We start from the raw sequence: 21,575 nt of genomic DNA, 5'->3' as shown, positions 1-21,575 counted from the left end.
TATGGTAAAGCACCTCATTACAGGGACGCTTTCTCTTAATAAGGATATGCCTCATCACAATGCATCTTAATGGCATATTAATGTAACAAAGTTAACACACCCCATATTGGCCTTACTCATTATAATAAGAAAACATTATTATAAGCAGATTCCTCATTGTGGCCAGAGGATATTTCCCCACATTTTACTGGCATTCTGTTGCAGAAGTGAAAGAGCATGCACGGGTGAAAAGGTTATTTTTTCTGAAGATGATGTCTTCAGCTTCTACACAAAGCAGGTCAAAAGGATAACAGATGTGGCTTTTAAGCACCACATACAGTACATACAATTAAAGCATGTACGTATGGTTGGCTGCTTCTTGCATTCTGTCAAAACCCCAGTGCCTCTGCTCACTCATGTGCTATTCCTTCCTTATCTACTTATCTACTTACCATGGAATAGTCCTCTACCGCTGCAGGTTTCCGGTTCACATTCATCGCTGTCGGTGGGTTGGTGATGCTGTCAACTCGCTGGCCGATGAATGACAACCGTGTCCATGCAGGGCTACCTTGATCATCTGTGGCAGCTGTTTGCCCAGTCAATAGGCTGTCTTTGAAATGATGGTGCCTTTCTTCATAGGAAATGTACTGTCAAAGAGATCAAGACGTAAATAAAGACTTGACAACAACATGTTGAAATTGTCGTGTATTTTGTGTCATCTCAACTGTACCTGTAAGGGACATATTTTTTTATATCAAAGCTATTTAAGAGGGTAAGAATACAACATTGCAGGTTTAAGAAATGATAGAAATGTGTGCAAATCAGACTAGTGCGCAGAAAAAAAACATGACCAACGGAGGCTGGAGAGAAAAACAAGAGTTAAAACAGAATAAGTGATACAAAGAGACAGCGGTGTGTGTGTGTGGTGGGGTGTTTGGTGGAGGATAAAAAAACAAAAACACAGTAGGAGAATGTAGTGATTGGAGATGACATCAGGCAACATGACTCCAAGATGTGCATGTGTGTGTCTGTGAGTGTGTGTGTGAGTGTATTGCCTCCAGGCTCTGCAATAAGGTCACTGAGTTAGGTGCCTTTACACACTGCATGTAAAGCCACTCTTCAACAAGAACCGACCTCCACATGGACCTGAATCACAAGAGCATGGCAAGAGAACACGTCAGTCCTGGTTAATTGGTGCTGAGCTGTAACACACTTAGATGCTGAAGTGATGTGTGCAAACAATTAAGTACTGTTATATCTAACAACTGATAGAAATAATAAATCTGTTATATTTTCATACACTTATTACTTTATTCCATTCTCACATTCTATCGCACTTACATTTTTGCTTGTGAATATGTTAGATGCCATGACCAGGAGCTTGTTGCACCATCAAGTTAAAATTCGAGTCTAATTATCATATGAGTTATCATGTGTTTACTAAGTGGAGATTTAGCATCAGTCACTTAAAAAGGGTTCCCCAACACAAAATTAACTTTCTAATATATGACACGTAAAGACACGTTAGTAGATTATATATACAGATATATGTATATAATACTTGATCAAAATGCTGTTCGTAAAATTACTTTTCACCACTAAATACTTTCTCTAATTACTACACATATTTTTTCCATGTACGCACATATAAGTTAGACAGAAACATCATTTACAAAATGACGTGGTCATACTAGTTTTTATGTCCATGCAATACTACAATGAACAGGACTCAAAGTGTAAAGCCTGCTCCTGACCCTACAGGATGAAGCGATCAATTACACATCATGATAGAAAGAATGTTAGTGGTATAATAAAGTGCATAGTGAAGCTATAATGCTAAATGACCTGTTCTCTGTCTGGGCCTTTAGTATAGTATGCTCAAAGGCCCAGTTCTCATAGAAGTAGAATGAATGATTTTCCTTGGCTATAAATTCATTGTTTTGATATCTTATTCAATTACAGAATGCATGCAGCAGTAACTCTGATTATCTTTTAAAACTGCCAAATGTGATATAATTTTCTCCAAATTAACTGTTCTTCTTTTTTTTTGGCTCAGCTACTGTTAAATGATTCATGCATCACTGGCTCTTGCCTTCAAAATTCATCTGTTCACTTAAAAAAACACAGCATTATGTTCAAAAAGTACTTTGTACCAACTGTTTTGAATCAGCTACATAAGTCACTTGCTTACTTGCTAAACGTTTAGTGTGGAAAGCATTTAGCTAAGCAATAATCTGATAATATAATGAATCCAAAAAAGGAAAACCCTTGTGTCTGAAAATTAAAATGCTTGTTTTTCAACTCAGGCATTGATACATGTTCACATTCATAAAGTAATGGCGCTAAGTTTGCTTCAAACTGCAGAAGATGGCTGGTTGACTCATGGTCAGGACAGACTCAATTTAGACAAATAGGGGAAAGTCCCTTCATAAATCACATTCCCTGGGAATAATTCATCCTGTATTAATGTGTCAGTTAAACCACAATTAAATGATTCTTTAAAGTTGCATCAGTAATTTGATTTGTTTATTTTTGGATGCTTGGGAGCAAGCTGTACATACATCCTTGACATTTTATCACCTTATAAAGGTGCGGTGTGCATGTTAGCCAACAGTTGCCTATTTAAACATCCAGCAGATACAGAGCAACATCAGCATTCATTTTGAGTTGTGTTTGTGTCCACCTGATAAATCCAAGTCTGATATTCACCCTCCTTTAAGCTCTGTTTTGGTTTCCACCAACCCCTGAGCAAAAATATCTGACTCCTTAGCTACTTAATGCTCCACTACATTTACAGTGAGAGTGATCCAAAACAGTGGAGCTGCAGGCCAAAAGAACAAACAAACAAAAAGAGCATCATATATAGTCATTCTTTTACACACTATTAATATAAAAGAACTCATCAGTGCAGCTGTAATAAATTCCTTTCATTCATCAGTCCACTGCACTTCAGATTGTACCATTGTTACTACATCCAAAGTACTATACCATAGATATTGTACTGTATATAATCTCAATTGTTGAAATATTGGACTCTTTCCCCATTCATCTTAGTCCTCCCTTGTAGTGTAAGCTGGCAGTTCCCACAGTCATTTGCTAATGGCTAAGGAGGACAATACAACATTTACTCATTTGGCAGACAAAGAACCGAATGGTTTATCAGACACAGAGACAGAGATAGAGATACACAATACCACATAATAGTTTAGGGGTCAGGTTTAGGCTTGAGTCACTTCCTGCAGGGGGCAGATGGTGGTTTAGATTTTGACCTTTGCCCCCTATCCTCCCGACCTCACTAGCTTGCAAAGCCTGTTGGTTATCTACAGGACATCTCGAGCCACTGACATCACTTGGACAGAAAAGATAGAGACAAAGACAACTGTGTGGAGCTCTGTGACGGTGATGATGCTGCGGGGAGTGGAGAGGCAGGGAGAAAAGTGGCCTTTAATACCAGTGGTGATAACATGATAGTAGAGCATCTCTATCTGTTACAGCTGGTACATCATTCATGTGCCAGACTGGGCTGCAGGAATAGTAAAGAGAAGGCTGGAGAGGGCTTGTTGGAGGGAAATGAGATAATAAAGAACATAACTGGTCCACAGCATCCTGAGTAGGAACGACTCAATGAACAAATCAAAGGATCAAATCAAGAATAACCGGATGAACAGCTAACTAGTAGATGCTGAATAATGAACAGATAAAGATTTAGACATGGAACAATTCATTCCTTCCTAAATGGCATGTAAGAAATAATTAATGAATACTACTATATTAGCTACTATTTTTCTATCCCATCAAGTAAAGAAGTGAATCATACTTATCAGAAAATAACAACAGTACCTCAGCATTAACTTCATCTTCAGTTTATTTAAACCGCACATCACAGAGTCTCTGCTCACTTTACAAGTCAAAAAACATGACATCAGCCAGGAGTCTTCATGTGTGAAATTACACACGTTAAAGCCAGGGCTGGCAACACTGGAGAAACATGCAAGACACAGCTAGATTTTGAAAGTATCCAACTGAAAAAATCTCATCCCCTCCCTTCAGGCCTCCCTCCTACTCCCCCAAAATACGTGGAGCATGGAGTAATAAGACTGGACAGGAAGAAGCCAGTCCGTTTACCATTACTTACAATTTGTGCCCCCTCAAGTAGAGCATTACTTCACCCACCAGATAAATGAGTTTTACTTTGTTAAGAGCTTTATGCTATTTTCAGTCCACACATATGTGCAGAATTGCACTGAATGCTCTATTAAAATAAAAACCAACATGAAAAGTAGGGGTCGATCGGCTCTGAATAAAGCATTTTTATAGTTATCAGAATCGTTATTTTTTAAATCTGTTTGCATCTAACAAAACGAAATTTTAAAATGTGCTAGTTTGGTTCTGATGAAGCCACCTCTCTCTGACTGTAGTCACCCACATGTCCCACCCACAGCACTATCTGATTGGTTATACATCACAAGAAATAGCAAACTGAGAGTTACTATGACACATACAGGCATGGAAGAGACAAAGTCCCTCCACTTCCGATGGACCACGATGGGACCTTACTTTGGAGAAAATAGACAGACCAATAATATAGGCCTACCAGACCATGAGTACATTACATAAGTCACGTGATCTAAGTCACATGACATTTAACATGTGGTAAAAGTTGTGAAATGGTTGTGGTTTGTTTAGGTTTAGGCAACAAAACTAGGCTACTTGGTTCGGTTTAGGAGAAGATTGTGGTTTGGGTTAAAATAGGGATATTATGGAAGTCACGTGATGAAACTAATGTAAGTCACCTACAAAAGGTTATCTAAAGGTGTAATATGTAGTTTTCAGCAGCCACTAGCGGTGCAGTTTTAAGATTGCAACCAGGTGTGTGCTCATGAGCTCGCTTGAACTGAGCGAGTATAACCCGCAAACACAGCCGCTTTCATACAGAAATCCTGCAAATAAATGCAAGAACATTAGCATGCAGGCTGTGGCATTTCACACAGACATGTTCAGGCTCTGTTACTTCAATGTTCCTGGCTCAGAGGAAGGCCCGCTGTCAGGGTGGCTCAAAGGGTACAGATGACCACGGCCCAAGGCACAGGGAGGGCCATGCAAGGGTCTATGGGTGACCATTAAATGGGATCAAGTACAACAGGTCTACTTACTGTTTTATATGAATAACAAAGCTTTTTAGATGCATTTACAGGATAAATAAATGTATTATTATCGTTATCATATTTCATACTTTCTTCGCTTTAAGTGAACACTGAAGACTGTCAGGGGCCCAAAAAAAGAAATGCCAAAACACACTGAGAAAAACAGAATCATAGGGAGATACTGGCCAAATATCTGGCCAAAAAAGTGTTAAGTACCATGTAGCCTGTATGACAGGTGAAGGTGACATGACAGGAGCTAACAATGAGGCAGACAGGCAAAGCTTTAGCTTGCTTAACCTTTAAGTAATGTAACACCAGAAGTGTTTTGACATTTTTCACACGCTCTCACGCTACACATCAATTATCTCACGCAGTGAAAAACTAATACATAACTGATAATAACAGGTTGGGACGAGTAACTACACCCAGCTGATGCGACACCGGCGTCTAAATAATTGAAATAGTTTTGCAAAATAAACATCTAAAATCTGAGACGTATTTGCTCTGTTGGGGACTATGAGCTGCATTTTATCTGAGGTGCTGAAGTGAACATTTGTGGTGAGATTTCTGCCTGATCAGAAGTGTTTTCAATAAGTTTCGTTTATCCACCTCCAGAGCTGGACTGGGACAAAAAATCGGCCCTGGCCACCTCCTCTCATCTAGTAGTAGGCCTACAGTCCCAAATGGTTCTGTGTCTGCAGACGGTCTGAAGGGGCCAAATCAGCAGAGCAACAGCACAGGCTTAAGCACAGCAGATTGTAGACTGTTTAAAAAAATAATGAATTCTCATAATCGATGATGTCATTCTCGTAATATTAAGACTTTTTTCTGGATATGTCAGAGAACACAGATATGTTGGAGAGATTCTGAATAAGCAGAAAGTTTTGAACATGAGCAGATTAAACACAGGAGCTATTAAAGTCCAGGAGTTTATCACTGAATTAAAATTAATTAATTTATCATTGAGGAGAGAAAAGGTGCCAGAGACAAATTTAAAGAGGTTACTTCCCCAAACAAAGGCAAAAGAGGAGGGAAGACTAAATCATACGTGTGTGCTGACTCAGCACAGATTATATTACATGAGAAAATATTTTTACACACGTTTAATGTGTATTCAAATATGAATCTATTAATCTATTAATCTGTTAAATTCTGTGTGTAGCATGAAGGGACTACAAACTTTTGTTTATTTCTACAACCTTGTGTTGTATAATGACACATAAACTACCTGGTAAAGGTTTATCTACAGGAGAAACATATATAAAAGCAACACAGACTGCCTGAGAGCTTTACTGCATTATGTTCTATTATACTCATATATAATCCTCACCTGCCACTTGAATTTTGTGTTTCCCTTATTAATAAAGATTACTAACACCCACAAGTTCCCCCTATAACAGCCTCAAGAAAACTGACCTACAGTAAACATTAGTCAGCAGCACATCACAGGTCATAGGATACAGCTGCAAATATAGTTAAAATATAATAAGCTATACATAATATATGCCATATACTCTATACAGTATATCAGTTTTGTGCACAATTTGACCAATACTTTGATTAATCTAGCGCTCAAGATTGTATTTGACAGATGAAGTATGTTTATATGGTCACTCATAATTTGATTTTGTGATTTAATGCTTTGCAGTAATTTCTTCAATGTGTGATTTGACTTTTCTCTAATCGCTCAAGCATCGAATGGCTTTTTTCTCTCCTTGTCTTGTTTTAAGTTAGGAGGAACATAACCATCACAGTACATTTTGAAAGATTAAAAAAAACTGCATTGACCTTTTGTGCTTTATAATCAAACTGAGTAATTGAATATGTATGCGAGCATTGCCTGGATGAGTCTATAACACTGCATGTGGAAATGGTTGTTAGGGACTCCATCTGCGTCACTATAAGGCTAATGGCCAAAAGCTTCTTTGAAATTGCCTGTGTTTGTATTAGAACTAAGGGTGGGTGTGTGGAGGTGGTGCTGGAGTGGGTGTCGATGAGGGGCCCAGTTTGAAAAATGTTGTCCCCTTGTCCATAATTGCTAATGGCTGGCCTGAGGGCCTGTGTTAATCCAAACATGGACCACAGATGGTCTACAGTTACCAGAGTTGAACTTAAAGGCTTTCGCTGTTTTGCTGTAATAAATGAAGCATATTTGTGCTGTGATAATTTAAGCATATTTCCCCTCCTTTAAACTGAAAAATAAAAATAAATCAGCTGACTCCAACAAATAAGCATATATCCCAAAATGTTGAACTATTACTCTTAAAGAAGTATTTATAGAACTAGAAACCTTTTATGTTCGCACCACTTAGTGCAAGCAGATTCAGATTTTGTTTCCAGGCAAAAATAAAATATGAATACTTACTGTAGTTAGTTTGTTAAAGAGCAGCCAGTGGCCTTCTATTATGTTACAATCAGTGTTACGGTTTCAGTAAGAGTAACATTTCATTCATTACATTCAATCCAGAACAGTCTTAACTCTGGAGAACCATTTTGTTAGATTAAAAACATCATTTAAAACATGTGATTGCTATTCTGAGTTCAGCACTTCTAAATCAAATGAATTACAATTTCCTAAAATGAGCGGGAACATGGTTGTAATATGGAGAACCATAAATAGCCACTCCAGCAATGGAAGCAATGCAGGAACACTTACTGATGCAATTAAAACATGGTGAACGTAGACAGACCTCTAGTGTTTTATTTAAGGTACTACATCCAAATTCAAACCAAACAAGTCTGATTAACGAAGTAACAAGTTAACATAGTGTTTGATTAGTGGAGAAATAAAATACAAACAATTGTAAATATACAGTTTTTCTCTGATAGATTTCTCGAGATTGTGTGACGCTGATTCTAGTTTAAGTTTAGAAGTCAGATTCTGCTGAAGACCTGTTGTAATAGCTGGAGAAGAAGGGAGAGAGGAAGGGAGACAGGAAAGAATAAGAGGAAGGAAGAAAGGAAGGAAGGCGGAGAATAAGGAGATGTGGAAAAAAGGAAATGATGAGAGGAGGAATGAGAAGAAGAAGAAGCATGGATAAGAAGGAGAAGAAAAAACAATGGGTGAGAAAGAAATTACAAATTACATTGTTAGTTCATTTATTCAGTTTTGCTCATTCATAAAAAAATGTGAGTCTACACACTTATCCATCTGTCCGTCCACCCTCCACACACACACTCACACCATCCTACCTCTTGCTGCGTCGGCGGAGGACAGCCTTGTTAATCTCCCTCAGCAGAGTTTCCTTGTTGTTCTTTATGTTGGCTTTCGCTATCTCCAACAGGGACTGAATCTTCTCTGGGCTGAACGGAGGGTGGAAGGTGGAGAACTCCTCCGTCTTTGCTTTGAACTCCTCCGCATCTGGACCAGAATTTAACCATTGATGATCATGAACATACAGATGCGGACAAAATTGTTGCTACCCTTCCGTTAAAGCAAGAAAAAACCACAATGGTCCCTGAAATAACTTGAAACTGACAAAGGTAATAATAAATTAAATGTACTGAAAATGAATAATTGTGGTTTAACAGAATCATTTCAAAAACAACCTAATGTTTTGTTGCACAACCTTTTGAGGCGGTCACTGCAATCTGCATTTGTCAACAGGTATTTTGGCCCAGTCCTCATAAGCAAACTGCTCCAGCTGTTTCAGGTTAGAGGGGTGCCTTCTCCAGACTGCATGTTTCAGCTCCTTTCCCAGAATAGGATTTATATCAGGGCTCATAGAAGGCCACTTCAGAATAGTCCAGTGTTCTGCTCTTGGCTTTTCTTGGGTGTTTTTAGCTGTATTTTGGGTCATTATCCTGTTGGAGGACCCATGACCTGCGACCAGTGTTGGAGGTAAACACGTTGCAAAGGAACAAAGTAACGCGTCACTGTAATCAACTTACTTTTGTCTGTAACGCAGTAATGTAACACATTACTGTTGATAACTTCAGTAATCACATTACAGTTACTTATTGACTAGTATTTTGCAACAAAATCCAATCCAATGTACCACAAACCCATCACGTCATAATGCAAAATAAATCAAACATCCCTTTTTGTGTGTGTTTGCGTGACAATTTGCGTTTCCAAACTCACCTTTGACTTTAGGGCCAGTTCATGAGGACGCAGAAATGGTAGAGCTCCTAAAGACATCTTTTGAGGGGTGGAGGTATTCTCATTACTTCATATTAGTTTTGCGAAAGACCAAGCTTCCTGACACTGAGCAGCACATTTCGCTCCAAAAAGCCTTGATAGTCTTGAGATTTTATAGTACCTGTTACAGATTCAAGACACCCTGCGCCAGAAGCAGCAAAGCAGCCCCAAAACATAACCGAGCCTCCTCCATGCTTCACAGTAGGTACGGTGTTCTTTTCTTTGTATGCTTCATTTTTGCGTCTGCGAACATAGAGGACATTCTCCCAGAAGCTTTGTGACTTGTCAATATGCATTTTGGAAAATTCCAGTCAGTCTTTCTTATGATTTGCTTTCAACAGTGGTGTCCTCCTCGGTCGTCTTCCATTAAGTCCACTTTGGCTCAAACAGTGACAGATGGTGCAATCTGACACTGGTGTACCTTGGAGTTCACCTCTAATGTCTGTGAAAGCTGTTCTGGACTCTTTGATGACAAATCGAAGAGACGGAAAATACGAATGGTTACCAGTTTTCCTCTTGCGTCCACGTCCAGGGAGGTTGGCTACAGTCCCTCGTAACCACAATTCAAAAGCAATGTCTGATTTTCATCAGTCAATTTTCAGTACATTTTAGTTTAATATTACTTTTGTCAGTTTCAAGTTATTTCAGGGACCATTGTGGGTTTTTCTTTCTTTAATGGAAGGGTAGCAACAATTTTGTCCATGTCTGTATATGACATGAGCGTTTTGTGATGTGGGTGTAACAGACCTTTGCAGTTTTTTCTGTTGAACAGCGGCATGTAAATGATTGAGGGCTCTTTCTCTTTTCCCTCAAAAACGTAGCAGTCCTTTGGCCAGTCTCTCTCCTCCAGGATTTTGTCGTCTATCTCTGGGAAAGGCTTCTTCACCGTGGCTGCGTAGTCTCTGGCAAGAGTCAGACTCTGTGCAAAGAACAGTTTCAGATCATTTATTTCATCATTTTTAACACATGCCTGGGTCTCCATTGATATATAACACACACATCAATTACCATGGACGCTCACTTTACAAACGCCTCACCTTGAATGTGTCATCACTCCCGTAGTCCGGAGCAATAACGAGGTCTACGTCTCTCTTGTCTCCCAGGAAGGGAGGGTAGGGGACGTTGAGCATCACAACAGCATCGATCAGCTGCAGGTTCTCCTTAAGTGTGATGCAAGATGGCACCGCAGCATCTTTTCAGCAACACAAATGAAAATACAGCAACTATTTGTATTCATTGAGTTGTTTTTCACCATGCGTCCGGCAAATCACACGACTGTAAATGTAATACATGTACTAGGTATTAAGCGTAGTGACAGTGATTTACCTGGGTATTGGTAGAAGAGGTTTTTGGTTGTTCCCCATTCCCATTTCACAATCAGAGCGAAGACTTTCTGGATCATCAAAGGAACTGGGGAAACACAGCATGCCCAAATGAAGCGAGTCACTGTACAGAACTTAAAGCTGCATTATCGATTTTTTGCTACTTGCAAAATAAGCTGTAAACTCAACACTGACTTATTATCACCATATACAACTGCTATGGGGAACTTGCGAGAAAACATCTGCCTATTAATCTAACATAAGCATTCATTTGGAGTCATGTTTGTGGAGTGTAGTGCAGTCATTCAAGTAGAATGAATACCACAGTGACCTGACTAGTGTGTTGAGGATGTTTTATTTTAAGGCGCTTAAAATAAAAGTCTCCTGTAGTTCTGATATCCAGTAGAAAGTATTGTAGGAGTATCTTGCATCATGTTTAGGATAAAAGCTAAGAATATTGTTGAAAAATGATGTTGACTAGTGCTTTGCAACAAAATCTAATCCAATGTACCACAAACCCATTAAGTTGCAAAATCTAAATATTTTAGAAGCGAATACATATAATAAACTTCATTATGCCAGTTAAAGCTGCATTAATCAATATTTTTAGCCATGCTGGGGTCATGCTAGTAGATGGCAATGTCAGCTAGTCCACCACTCTGGTCCAGATTGAAATCTCCCAACAGCTATTAGATGAATTGCCATGACATTGTGTACATTCAGGATCCCCTGACTTTTCCTGTATTGCAAACAGATAAAAATTTTCACATTTTCGCAAAATATCTCACCGTCTACTTGATAGATTGGCACATCATTTTGTAAAGACATTTATGGGTTGCAGAGAATGTATCCTAATTACTTCAGTGATCACCTGACTTCTAGCTTCACCTTTAACCTTGCTCAATCAACAGGTCAAATCTTTAAGGGTCCAATATTTTGGCAGTCCCATCGACGTACGCTGAATTTTATGTTCAGTGCTAATTAGCAAATTTTAGCATGGTATCTTGCAAAACTAAGATGCTGAACATGGCAATATCCAGGGCATTAAAAAGCGACGGCAAGGGGTCAATATGTGACGAGTTGGGAGTGAAAATGTGTTGCAGCACCTGCTTAGCCACAGCATGATGACCATTGCTATTGTGAGCATGCTGATGTTAGCATTTTCCTCAAAGCCTCACAGTGCTGCTGGCGTGGCTGTGGTCATATTATACTCATTTTCGGATTTATAAATATATTTAGGGGGAGTACACGAATAGGTTTACATGGTTTACTTAAAAAAAACACCTTATTTATGTCATACAGCACATTGCTGCAGCACCTCTTTGTTTGGAGTTGCACATGCGCAGTACCTAGGTTTAAAGGGAAAAAACCTAAAAGCATAATACCACCTCTTTTAAGAGTAATATTACTGAGGACTCTTAGTGTATTCACCACAGATCAAATGACTGTATAATGTGGAAGTGGTCACACAGTGACAAACCCAATGAGTATTATCACCAACTTTGCAGATTTGTTAAGATTTTGTTGATGTTTTGGATTTACTGCCCAAAATTTTTATGTTTTGGTTTACTGTCACCACTCTCATAAACTTTGTTTCAAGCAGCAGCATGCAGCTTTATTCAATGTAAAACCCACAGTACACTAACTGCCCAGCACCTAACAGTAGACAGACTGAAATTAGCACCTAGCTGACAAACATAGTGAAGCATCTAGCAGCTAAAAAGCCAGATTATATCATCAGGAGTTAAGAATTGAGCTAAGAATTGCCAGGTTGAAAGAGACATGATTCCAAATGAATGATGATGTTACTCTATGTCTGATGGACATGTAAATAGACAACTGTTAGCCGTTACAACTGTATAAGGTGACAGTAATGTAAATTTTGTGTTTACAGCTTGTTCCATTGTCCCCAAGCATCCAAAAGGGTCCTGCTTTCAAGGGTACTGTGGTTCAATGTGGTTTGCTAACACGTTAGCCATAGCAACTTTAGGTAAGTTTAAAAAAAAACTGTGGCATGGTCCCCCATTTAGTGAAAGTATTTTCTCTGCAATAATACTGTGGGACAGTAGCAATTGTATTGGTCAACAGGTTGCAGAGCTCAGCAGCATAGACAATAGTTACAGAACCTGGCACTGACCATTGTCTTTGATTGGTCCTTCATCCAGACTCTGTTCTAAAGTCTTTAAGGGTGCCAACTTTTTCTGAAACCACTGCGTAATGATCTGCTTTTGTTGTTCTGGGCTCTTCTTTCCAAGTAATGCAATAGGGTTTAAGTTGAGTTTTTCTGGAAAACAGAAAGAGCTTTTGTTGTTGAGTGAACATTGTGATTTCCATAAAAACCTTTGTAAATTTCCGATTATCACCATCATTGCTATCATTAGTACCTTTAAGTGTTTTCTGCAGGTTGTCCAGCCCAGATAAAACAGCAGGATCCTCTGTGTTTCGTCTGATCAGCTCTGTTAGCTTCAAAAGGCTGCGGTACTCACGCATGTAATATTCCAAGACATACCAGAAACGTCTGACCTCCTGTGGTTCTGAGACATACAAATATAAATATACATGCCTATATTCACGTAACATGCATTAGTGTATTTATGTAGAGTGTATTTTACAAGCTACTACTCTATAAACCTGGTACCTTCTGTCCAGAGAAACACCACATCCAATTTACATTTAATGTTCGGCCACAACTTTGTCCATTACTTGACAAATCAAGTTTTTTACCTTTCAGCAAGCCAGTCACGTAGTTTAGCAGACCGTATTCATCTGCAAAAGCACTGCCCTCGATACCTGCATGACAAAGCAGATTGTAAAAATGCCACTTAACGCTGATGAAAACACATTTTAGCTTAAAACTTGAGAAATGAGTCCATCCTCTTAACCTTTTTGACTCATGACGCCTAAAGAAGAATGTTTTGCCAAATTTTAGATTAAAGATTGATACCACTCACAAGTATCTATGGGGAATGAAGCTACTGCCAGCAGTTGGTTAGCTAAGCTTAGCACAAAGTCTATAAACTGGGGGAAGCGGGAAGCCTCGCTCTGTCCAAAGCTAACAAAATCCACCTACCAACACCTATGAAGCTAACAAATTAGCACATTATATCTCATTTGTTTCATCTGTACAAAAACAGAACTGAAAAAATGCTGTGGTTTTACAGGAGATATGTGCGGGACTTTTTCAAGGTGGGCACACCAGGAATAAGTAAGCTTCAGAGATGCAGATAGGTGGATTTTGTTACCTTTGGAAAAAGCGAGGCCAGTGGTTTCACCTTCTTCCCATTCTTACTAAACTAAACTAATCCCCAGATTAACTTTGATACTGACTTTGCTTCGCTGTCAGAGGAAAAAACAGTCTATTAGATCTAATATAGAGGACTAGATCTGGAGGACTGTGAGGGTCAGATATAATGATATAATGATATGGTCAAAACTGATGCAGCTTTTATTCCCTGGCATTTGCCAAGTAAACACTGGATCTCACGCTTCTCCTGCAACTAGACAACGTTTTTCATTAGACTCTCCCTGTCTGCTAAATTTCCATGTCTCTCAAACTGCACAACCCCGGTCTGTAATGCAGGCTTTCAGTTACAAATATATAGTCTCAAGCCCAAGCAAAGATAACTCTCATGAAATAATCAGGGTTAGTTTTTGAAACACAAAGATAACATGATACTTGGAAAATATGATTGTATGTTGTAATATATCGTAATGTTGTAACCTTGAGATAATTTAAAAATAAAGCACTACTGTGGCCTTTCTAAACTGACTGTAGACACATTTACTTGTTTTTACAATTTTGTGTTTGTAGCAAATAGAAGAGCCAGACATACCTTGCAGCCTGACCATGTCCATCGTTGACCCTCCACCTTCAGCATCTGCTTCATGGATTCTGCTGCCCAGTAGAGAAGTGTTGATGAAGAGACCCAGATCTGTGAAGCCAGCCTCATGAGGAGTCATCTCAAACCATTTAGCTGAGCCAAAGAGAGAGACAGAGTGCGATAGAGTACATATTAGAAAACACTCCAGGGTCATAAGTTTTCAAATTTTCAAGAAATAATTTAAAGTGTCTGCTCTGGTTAACAAAGGGAATCTGAACTCTGTGCTTGTCTACAGGTTCAGTCTGTAGCCCTTTACATTTTTTACAGTTTGAGAGTTGTGTGTATGGTTATCTGCGTAGTTGTTTGTGTTCCATACATTTTTCAGGGCCGTCGTACAGGCAGTTTTTGTTGACTGTGTTGAAGATGGGGTAAGGATTCCAGGCGTTTATGCCATCCTCAGAAAGACGTCGAGGGTCAAACTGCCAAAAAAGGTTTAGATGAGGAAACCGAGAACGTAGAAATTATTATGTTCTCAATGTGGTATAAAAACTATCTTTGATAATGAAGCCTAATGTTACACTGCATGTATTGTTTATCAGTGAGGAGTATGAACTGCACTGCAGACTGGAGTCTTTGTATCAGTGACAGACAGAGAGATCTCCAAGGTAAAGAATGACCTGACATGCGCAGTATGGACATAATTATTCCTTTTTCTTTGTTTTTTCACTCGTTAAACTTTGCAAATGGGCAATGTTACTGTAACGGTGTCCCTGTTTAATGTTAAATAGATACTAATCAGTATCTATCTAAGTTAACTAGTCAGTATACTATTATATAACCGGAGGGACACGAAAGTGGGGCTAGCTCAAATAGTGGTATCGGCAGCTACCAGTGGTATTTCCGGTGGCAATCTGAAATGCCACAGATTTAGCTTGAGATGCCACGGCTCCATTCGCAGTTTATGTGTATATCCGGTGGCCCCCTTCGTACCCCTGGAGTTTACTGAGGCCAAGCACCTGACCCTTAAGATGGCCTTTCTCCTAGCTATCACCTCTCTGAGGAGGGTGGCGGTTTGCCCCAGGGAAGGTCAAGGCTGTCCTGCACCCCTAGGCTGTGCTACATCCCTAAGATGCCGTCCAGTATGGCAGGGTCCACAGTGCTGCAGGCGTTTCATCCCCCACCTCATGTGATGGCGGAGGACGGGAGACTTCATCTGCTCTGCCCAGTCAGAGCACTGAGTATTTACACTCTGAGGTCCTCCCGGTGGAGGAAAGCAGACCAGTTGCTGGTGTGTTTTGGGTGCCCCAAGGCTGGGCTCCCCGCTTCTAAACACACTATCAGCAACTGGATATTTCAGGCTATTTCCCTGGCCTATCAGGTGCGCGGTTTGCCTTCACCTATGGCTGTGAGGGCCCACTCTACTTTACACTCTTATCCTCACTGTGCAAATGTGTAAATTACTATAGTTACACTTTATTGTTTATATAATATTACTATTGTGTTTAAGGATTTATTGCTATATAAATCTGTGTGTCATCTGCATAATTATGGTAGGATATCTTGGCTGTTTTCCAAAATGTGAGCTAGTGGGAGCATATTGATGGTGAATAAAGCTACTGGGTAAGCCCTGCTGCTTTTGTTTCAGTTTGCTCTGTACAATTGTACTGTACCTGTTTCATGATCCCAACAGAGGTCATGAGCCCCCAGATATCAGAGAGAGAGAAGTCCTCCTTCTTTGCCCTCTCGTCCAACCAGGCCAGAGCCTCCACCAGATCAACCTCAGTACCTGACAGCCTGGACACTGCCCTGTCCATGTTGGTGCTCCACTGTGGGTCGCTGTACAGCAAGGACATGGACCTGAGAGAGAGACACAACTTAATTTAATATTTACTTAGAATGTATTTAATTATAGGCATGCCAGTAAAGTAACATTTAAGGTTGGAGGTTAAGGGCAGGGCAGGGAGGTCAAAAGATGAAAGATAATTATCTTAAGAGTGCACACAAGGTTATTAGTATTGACTTTTGCTTGAATAAGTTCAGTAGAAAGTCAACTCAGAGGAACTGACTGTTGCTGTTGCTCCAACTTTCAACGGTGGCAGATTTACAAAAATTTGCTGTAGGTGAAGATTCTTTTTCCCCACAATGTGCTGTTTCCAAGGTAAAGAATGACCTGACATGTGCAGTATTGACATAATTATTCCTTTTTCTTTGGTTTTTCACTCGCCATTGAAATAACGTTTCCATTAAATGTAGCTATTAGCATCACATTGTCAGTTTTTTTGCACTTTTAAAGATGCACGGAAGCAGTAACATTAATAAAAGCTTTTACCCAAAAATACCAAAATTGTAGCCAGTAGTGAAATAAAGTAGAAGGTTAATTTAACCCCTTGACGCCGATTGTCGCCTCATACCTCATCCTTACAGACTGCAAGCCAAAATAGCACATGGATTCCCTCAATGCCTGTTGGTGCATATTTGATACGAACCTAGGAACCTTTTGTAAGCCCTGGTTTCTCATTTATGCCTGTTGTCGCTAATTTGCATCATACCTACACATACCTGAATTTATATATTTTCTATGTTCTAAAGACAAATTAACAATCTTCTTATCAATCTTAATTTAACATCAGCTTGAAAGCAAATGAAAACACAAATATTATTTTTTTTTTTTTTTATCGTAAAAAAATTCAGGTGTTAAGGGGTTAAGGACATGGGTACATGACAGCACAGTAGCTGCTGGTGGAGAATATAATCAAGTTTCAACTCAAAGCAGCAGCTTTACCTGTAACTATTAGGTCCAATAATCCTAAATGAAGCACCAAGAGGCCTCATACAGAGGCAGGACCAAGTTAGAGTAAGCAGATATTGTATGTTTCAAATTTTCCAAAGAAGTGTACGTATAAATCTGGATGTGTGCGTAGAGGTGTTTACCAGGTAGAGCCAGAAACTCCTCCCAGGTAGAGCAGAATGTCTAGCAGACCTTCCTTTTCCAACTGATAGAGAGAACCCATTAGACCCACAGCCGCCCTCTGTCCCCCACCTGACCCGATGAGTGCGATGTGAGGAACGGATTCCTGGAAGGAAACAGAAAGAAATGGGAGTATATGCAAAGTAATTATATATGAAAACTGAGAGAAAGAAAGAAAAAGAAAGCTGACTTCTGACATGTATTTAAGAGTAATGATTCCTCAGGCATACCAGTGTACAACTGATCCCCTGCCTGTTGAGTGACTTCAGAGCTACTTGTTTCCTCTTCAGGACAAACTCCTGCTCCCTGGCAGATAACGACTGGATTTGACGCACATATTGCTGCAACACACACATACATAATAATAACAACAATAATTTCAATCACAACAACAATAATAATAATAATAGTGATTAAACTAGTTGCTTATATACTTTAAAGGACATTTGCAACTTCTGTTTTTGCAAAGTAAGCTGTTGTTCTGCTGAGAAACAATATTCTAATTACACATTTACACTACGCAGACAAACATTTTCATATAGTAGTTCCTCAGTTGAAGGCAAACCTGTGATATACAAGCTCAGTGTGGCAGCCCCCAGTAGAACACTGCAATTACTGAATTTAGATTCTGGACTGAAACATCTCCTTCATTCCCTCACCTTGGGAGCGAATATTGAATTCTTCTCTGGTGTTAACTCCTCACTTGATCCCGCTTCCATCTGAGGAGTGACACTTGACATGTCCTCGCTGTTGTCCACAGGTTGTCCCATTGGTCCTAACATCACAATACAAGCATAGAGCAGCCCAGCAATCCAGCTGGCCTTGCCACACAGCATGGTCGGAGGTTGACAGAGCACTGATTATTCTGGTGGTAGGTAAGATGAAAAAGGGGTGAAAAGGCTCAGTGAGTTGAGCTCCCATCTATTTTATATCCTGCTATCACACATCTTCATGACTAATTGGAATCACGCTGATTCTACAGATACATCCAAAGATCATACAGTGACAGAACAAATGGCAAACATTTGACACACATTTTCCCTGAGTACAGCATGTACATCTAAATGTCCTTCATATCACTCTAACAGTGCAGTTATCTGCACCGCAAAGCACAAAACAAGATTGTAAATATCGCAGGAATAAGGAAGAGAATTCCGTTCCCACGGTTAACTGCAGCGTCCCTGGTTTGGTTCCAGCTGGGGGCCTATGTTGCATCTCGTGCCCTTCTCTTTCCCTGTCCCCTTGTTTGCTGCCTGCCTCTTTACAATCAACTATCAATATTTGATGACAACTTTTACTTTTACTTGTGTGCAGTTTTTTCAGCTACTCTGACCACCTCTGCCCAAACAAAAAAACATTAGGAGCAGTCACATCACTTCATTTGTCCTGCTAAAGGCCGTCACTCACTCAAAACCTTTAACTCATGTGTCTGAAGTTCATCACCGCCACCAAAATGACATGTTCCTCTATCATCGTTAAAGTCAAGACAGTCAAGTATCTGAGGAGCTGTGTCACGGTGAGGGTGGGGGTTCACAAAGCAATATTTGTGAATATTTAATAATAATAATGATATTATTGATCAGAAATTCAATTTGTTTATTATTTAGGACTACACCTAATTGGACAGATGTGAAAGAAAAAAATTCTTTATGAGTTTGGAGGCTAGCCAGTCATGAAAGGATTTGTGCTGCACCGGAAGCGACTCCATAGTGGAGGTCTGCAGTTAGACCCTCTTGGATACCAGCGTCCTCAAGCTGTGCTAACGATGATAAGTTTATGGGAGTGTGTGCTAAATGGCCAGTGTTTAAAGAGTTAGAGAGACGTTAGCAAGAAGAGAGGCGCCAAAACGTATTAGAGAACCAGGGTGATGATACTTTGATAAAAAGGCGTCTGTGTCAATTTGTAAAGTAAGTTAATGGCTCGGCTCTCAGCTGACATAATATTAACGTTAAACTTTGCAAATGGGCAATGTTACTGTAACGGTGTCCCTGTTTAATGTTAAATAGATACTAATCAGTATCTATCTAAGTTAACTAGTCAGTATACTATTATATAACCGGAGGGACACGAAAGTGGGGCTAGCTCAAATAGTGGTATCGGCAGCTACCAGTGGTATTTCCGGTGGCAATCTGAAATGCCACAGATTTAGCTTGAGATGCCACGGCTCCATTCGCAGTTTATGTGTATTTCCGGTGGCCCCCTTCGTACCCCTGGAGTTTGCTGAGGCCAAGCACCTGACCCTTAAGATGGCCTTTCTCCTAGCTATCACCTCTCTGAGGAGGGTGGCGGTTTGCCCCAGGGAAGGTCAAGGCTGTCCTGCACCCCTAGGCTGTGCTACATCCCTAAGATGCCGTCCAGTATGGCAGGGTCCACAGTGCTGCAGGCGTTTCATCCCCCACCTCATGTGATGGCGGAGGACGGGAGACTTCATCTGCTCTGCCCAGTCAGAGCACTGAGTGTTACACTCTGAGGTCCTCCCGGTGGAGGAAAGCAGACCAGTTGCTGGTGTGTTTTGGGTGCCCCAAGGCTGGGCTCCCCGCTTCTAAACACACTATCAGCAACTGGATAGTTCAGACTATTTCCCTGGCCTATCAGGTGCGCGGTTTGCCTTCACCTATGGCTGTGAGGGCCCACTCTACTAGAGGCATGGCGGCCTCTAGGGCCCTCCTCTCAGGGGCTTCTCTTCGGGATGTGTGTGAGGCAGCTGGCTGGGCCACTCCACACACGTTCATCCGGTTTTACAGTCTGGACCTTCCTTCTGCGCCCCGGCACCCGAGCGCTCTCCTCTTAGTCGTGCCTACGGGTTACTGCATGCTGGGGCAGGTTCCCATAGTGTCGTCAGCGACGCAGTTTGAGTTCCCTCGAAGGGGAATGAATATGAATATCCCTCGAATATGAAATTAATGAAACTACTCCAATCCTATTGGCTTTCGGCTCTCGGGGAACAAGGGTTACATACGTAACCCGAGACGTATATCAACCCGGTTCTTCACCTCACTCATCGCATCGTCATTTGCGCTGCAGCCTACAAATCTCAAGTCGTATATTCTGTTGTTTGTTTCTTGTGAGATCACTTACCTTGTCTCCCTGATCACTGCCTGCCTGGAAATCCACTCGCTGGCTCTTATTCCCTGGTCTGCCCTCTGCCACGCTCTCACACCCCTTTTCAATAAACTTTAAATTCCTGGATTTAAACCTGCCCTGAGTCTCCTCTTGAGTCTGTTCACCTAGTCTGCCATAACACTAACATTATACCAGGTATAACGGGTAAAGTTAGAAGAGAAAAAATCTATCAATAAATAAACCTGGACGAGAGAAATATGTTAGCAACAGCAGGTGATTATGCAATATATAATACTGTGCATTTATTCATGTGAACAGCACTAGTCAGGTTTAATGAGCGCATTGTTTGGTGCAATACAGTTGGCCATACAATCAGCTAGAACATTTTATATGTAATAAGGTCTCACAGACCTGATGTCCCAAGAAGACATTCTCAGCGTTGACAGCCTGTTGGTTTGAATCATTTAATTATGTGTTGGCAAGGGTGTCACTTTGTGTTGAGTGGTGGGGACATAAGGGTTCAGATAGGAGGTTTACAATGCACAATATTGGGTTCAAGAGAACAAGATGAGAAGTTATTTTAATACTATTTGGAAGAAATCTTCAATGCTGAATTTGATATATGACATTTTGTGTATTTAACATCTAAATTCCTGCATTCTGGAGAAATATTATGCACAAATGTATGGTACAAGTGTCTTTATTTATATAAAGGGAAACAAAATTCAGGTGACAATTCAAAATATAAAACTATAATGAATATAATGCAGTATCAATCAGCAGCTTGTAGCTTTTTAGCTTAAGTCACTTTTTTTGGACAATGCATATTTATTTCTTCTATAGTTAAATGTAAATGTAAATGCTCTGTACTTGTATAGCGCCTTTCTAGTCTTTTCGACCACTCAAAGCGCTTTTACACTACATCTGCATTCGCCAGTCATACACATTCAAACACTGAGCCTAAGTGCTCAAACGGAAACTAACATTCACACACATTCATACGAGAAACAGGTTACCGGAGCCTCAGTGTTGTTGTCAAACTAACAGCAACATAACAAAACTCATTTCTGATCTCATCAGACTGCTGAGCTGCTGTAATCCAGTTGGACCTTTGGCCCCTGTAGTGAATTCCTACGA

General features: G+C 40.2%; 1 protein-coding gene across 3 annotated transcripts; it reads right to left on the bottom strand.

Annotated features, from left to right (window-relative positions):
• Positions 1 to 458: 458 nt before the first annotated feature.
• LOC123983949 (cytosolic phospholipase A2 gamma-like) lies at positions 459 to 20,572 on the bottom strand. 3 transcript variants are annotated; one of them, XM_046070420.1, is made up of 15 exons: positions 20,454 to 20,572; positions 18,035 to 18,240; positions 17,606 to 17,716; positions 17,339 to 17,481; positions 16,078 to 16,264; positions 14,784 to 14,886; positions 14,420 to 14,560; positions 13,311 to 13,376; positions 12,971 to 13,120; positions 12,724 to 12,870; positions 10,591 to 10,674; positions 10,302 to 10,456; positions 10,012 to 10,183; positions 8,316 to 8,484; positions 459 to 626 (listed from the first exon to the last, which is right to left on the bottom strand). In XM_046070420.1, exons 2-15 carry the CDS (start codon positions 18,209 to 18,211, stop codon positions 578 to 580), a joined length of 1,854 nt encoding a protein of 617 aa, XP_045926376.1. In that variant the 5' UTR covers positions 18,212 to 18,240; positions 20,454 to 20,572; the 3' UTR covers positions 459 to 577. The 3 variants fall into 3 exon arrangements, with proteins under 3 accessions (XP_045926376.1, XP_045926384.1, XP_045926395.1); XM_046070439.1 differs by lacking the exon at positions 459 to 626 and adding an exon at positions 7,903 to 8,027; XM_046070428.1 differs by lacking the exon at positions 20,454 to 20,572 and having other exon boundaries at positions 18,035 to 18,249.
• Between the last annotated feature and the right edge of the window lie 1,003 nt (positions 20,573 to 21,575).

This window comes from Micropterus dolomieu, linkage group LG02 (genome assembly GCF_021292245.1).
Source record: "Micropterus dolomieu isolate WLL.071019.BEF.003 ecotype Adirondacks linkage group LG02, ASM2129224v1, whole genome shotgun sequence".
NCBI lineage: Eukaryota > Metazoa > Chordata > Actinopteri > Centrarchiformes > Centrarchidae > Micropterus > Micropterus dolomieu.
This window is presented reverse-complemented; position numbering and strand designations above follow the sequence as displayed.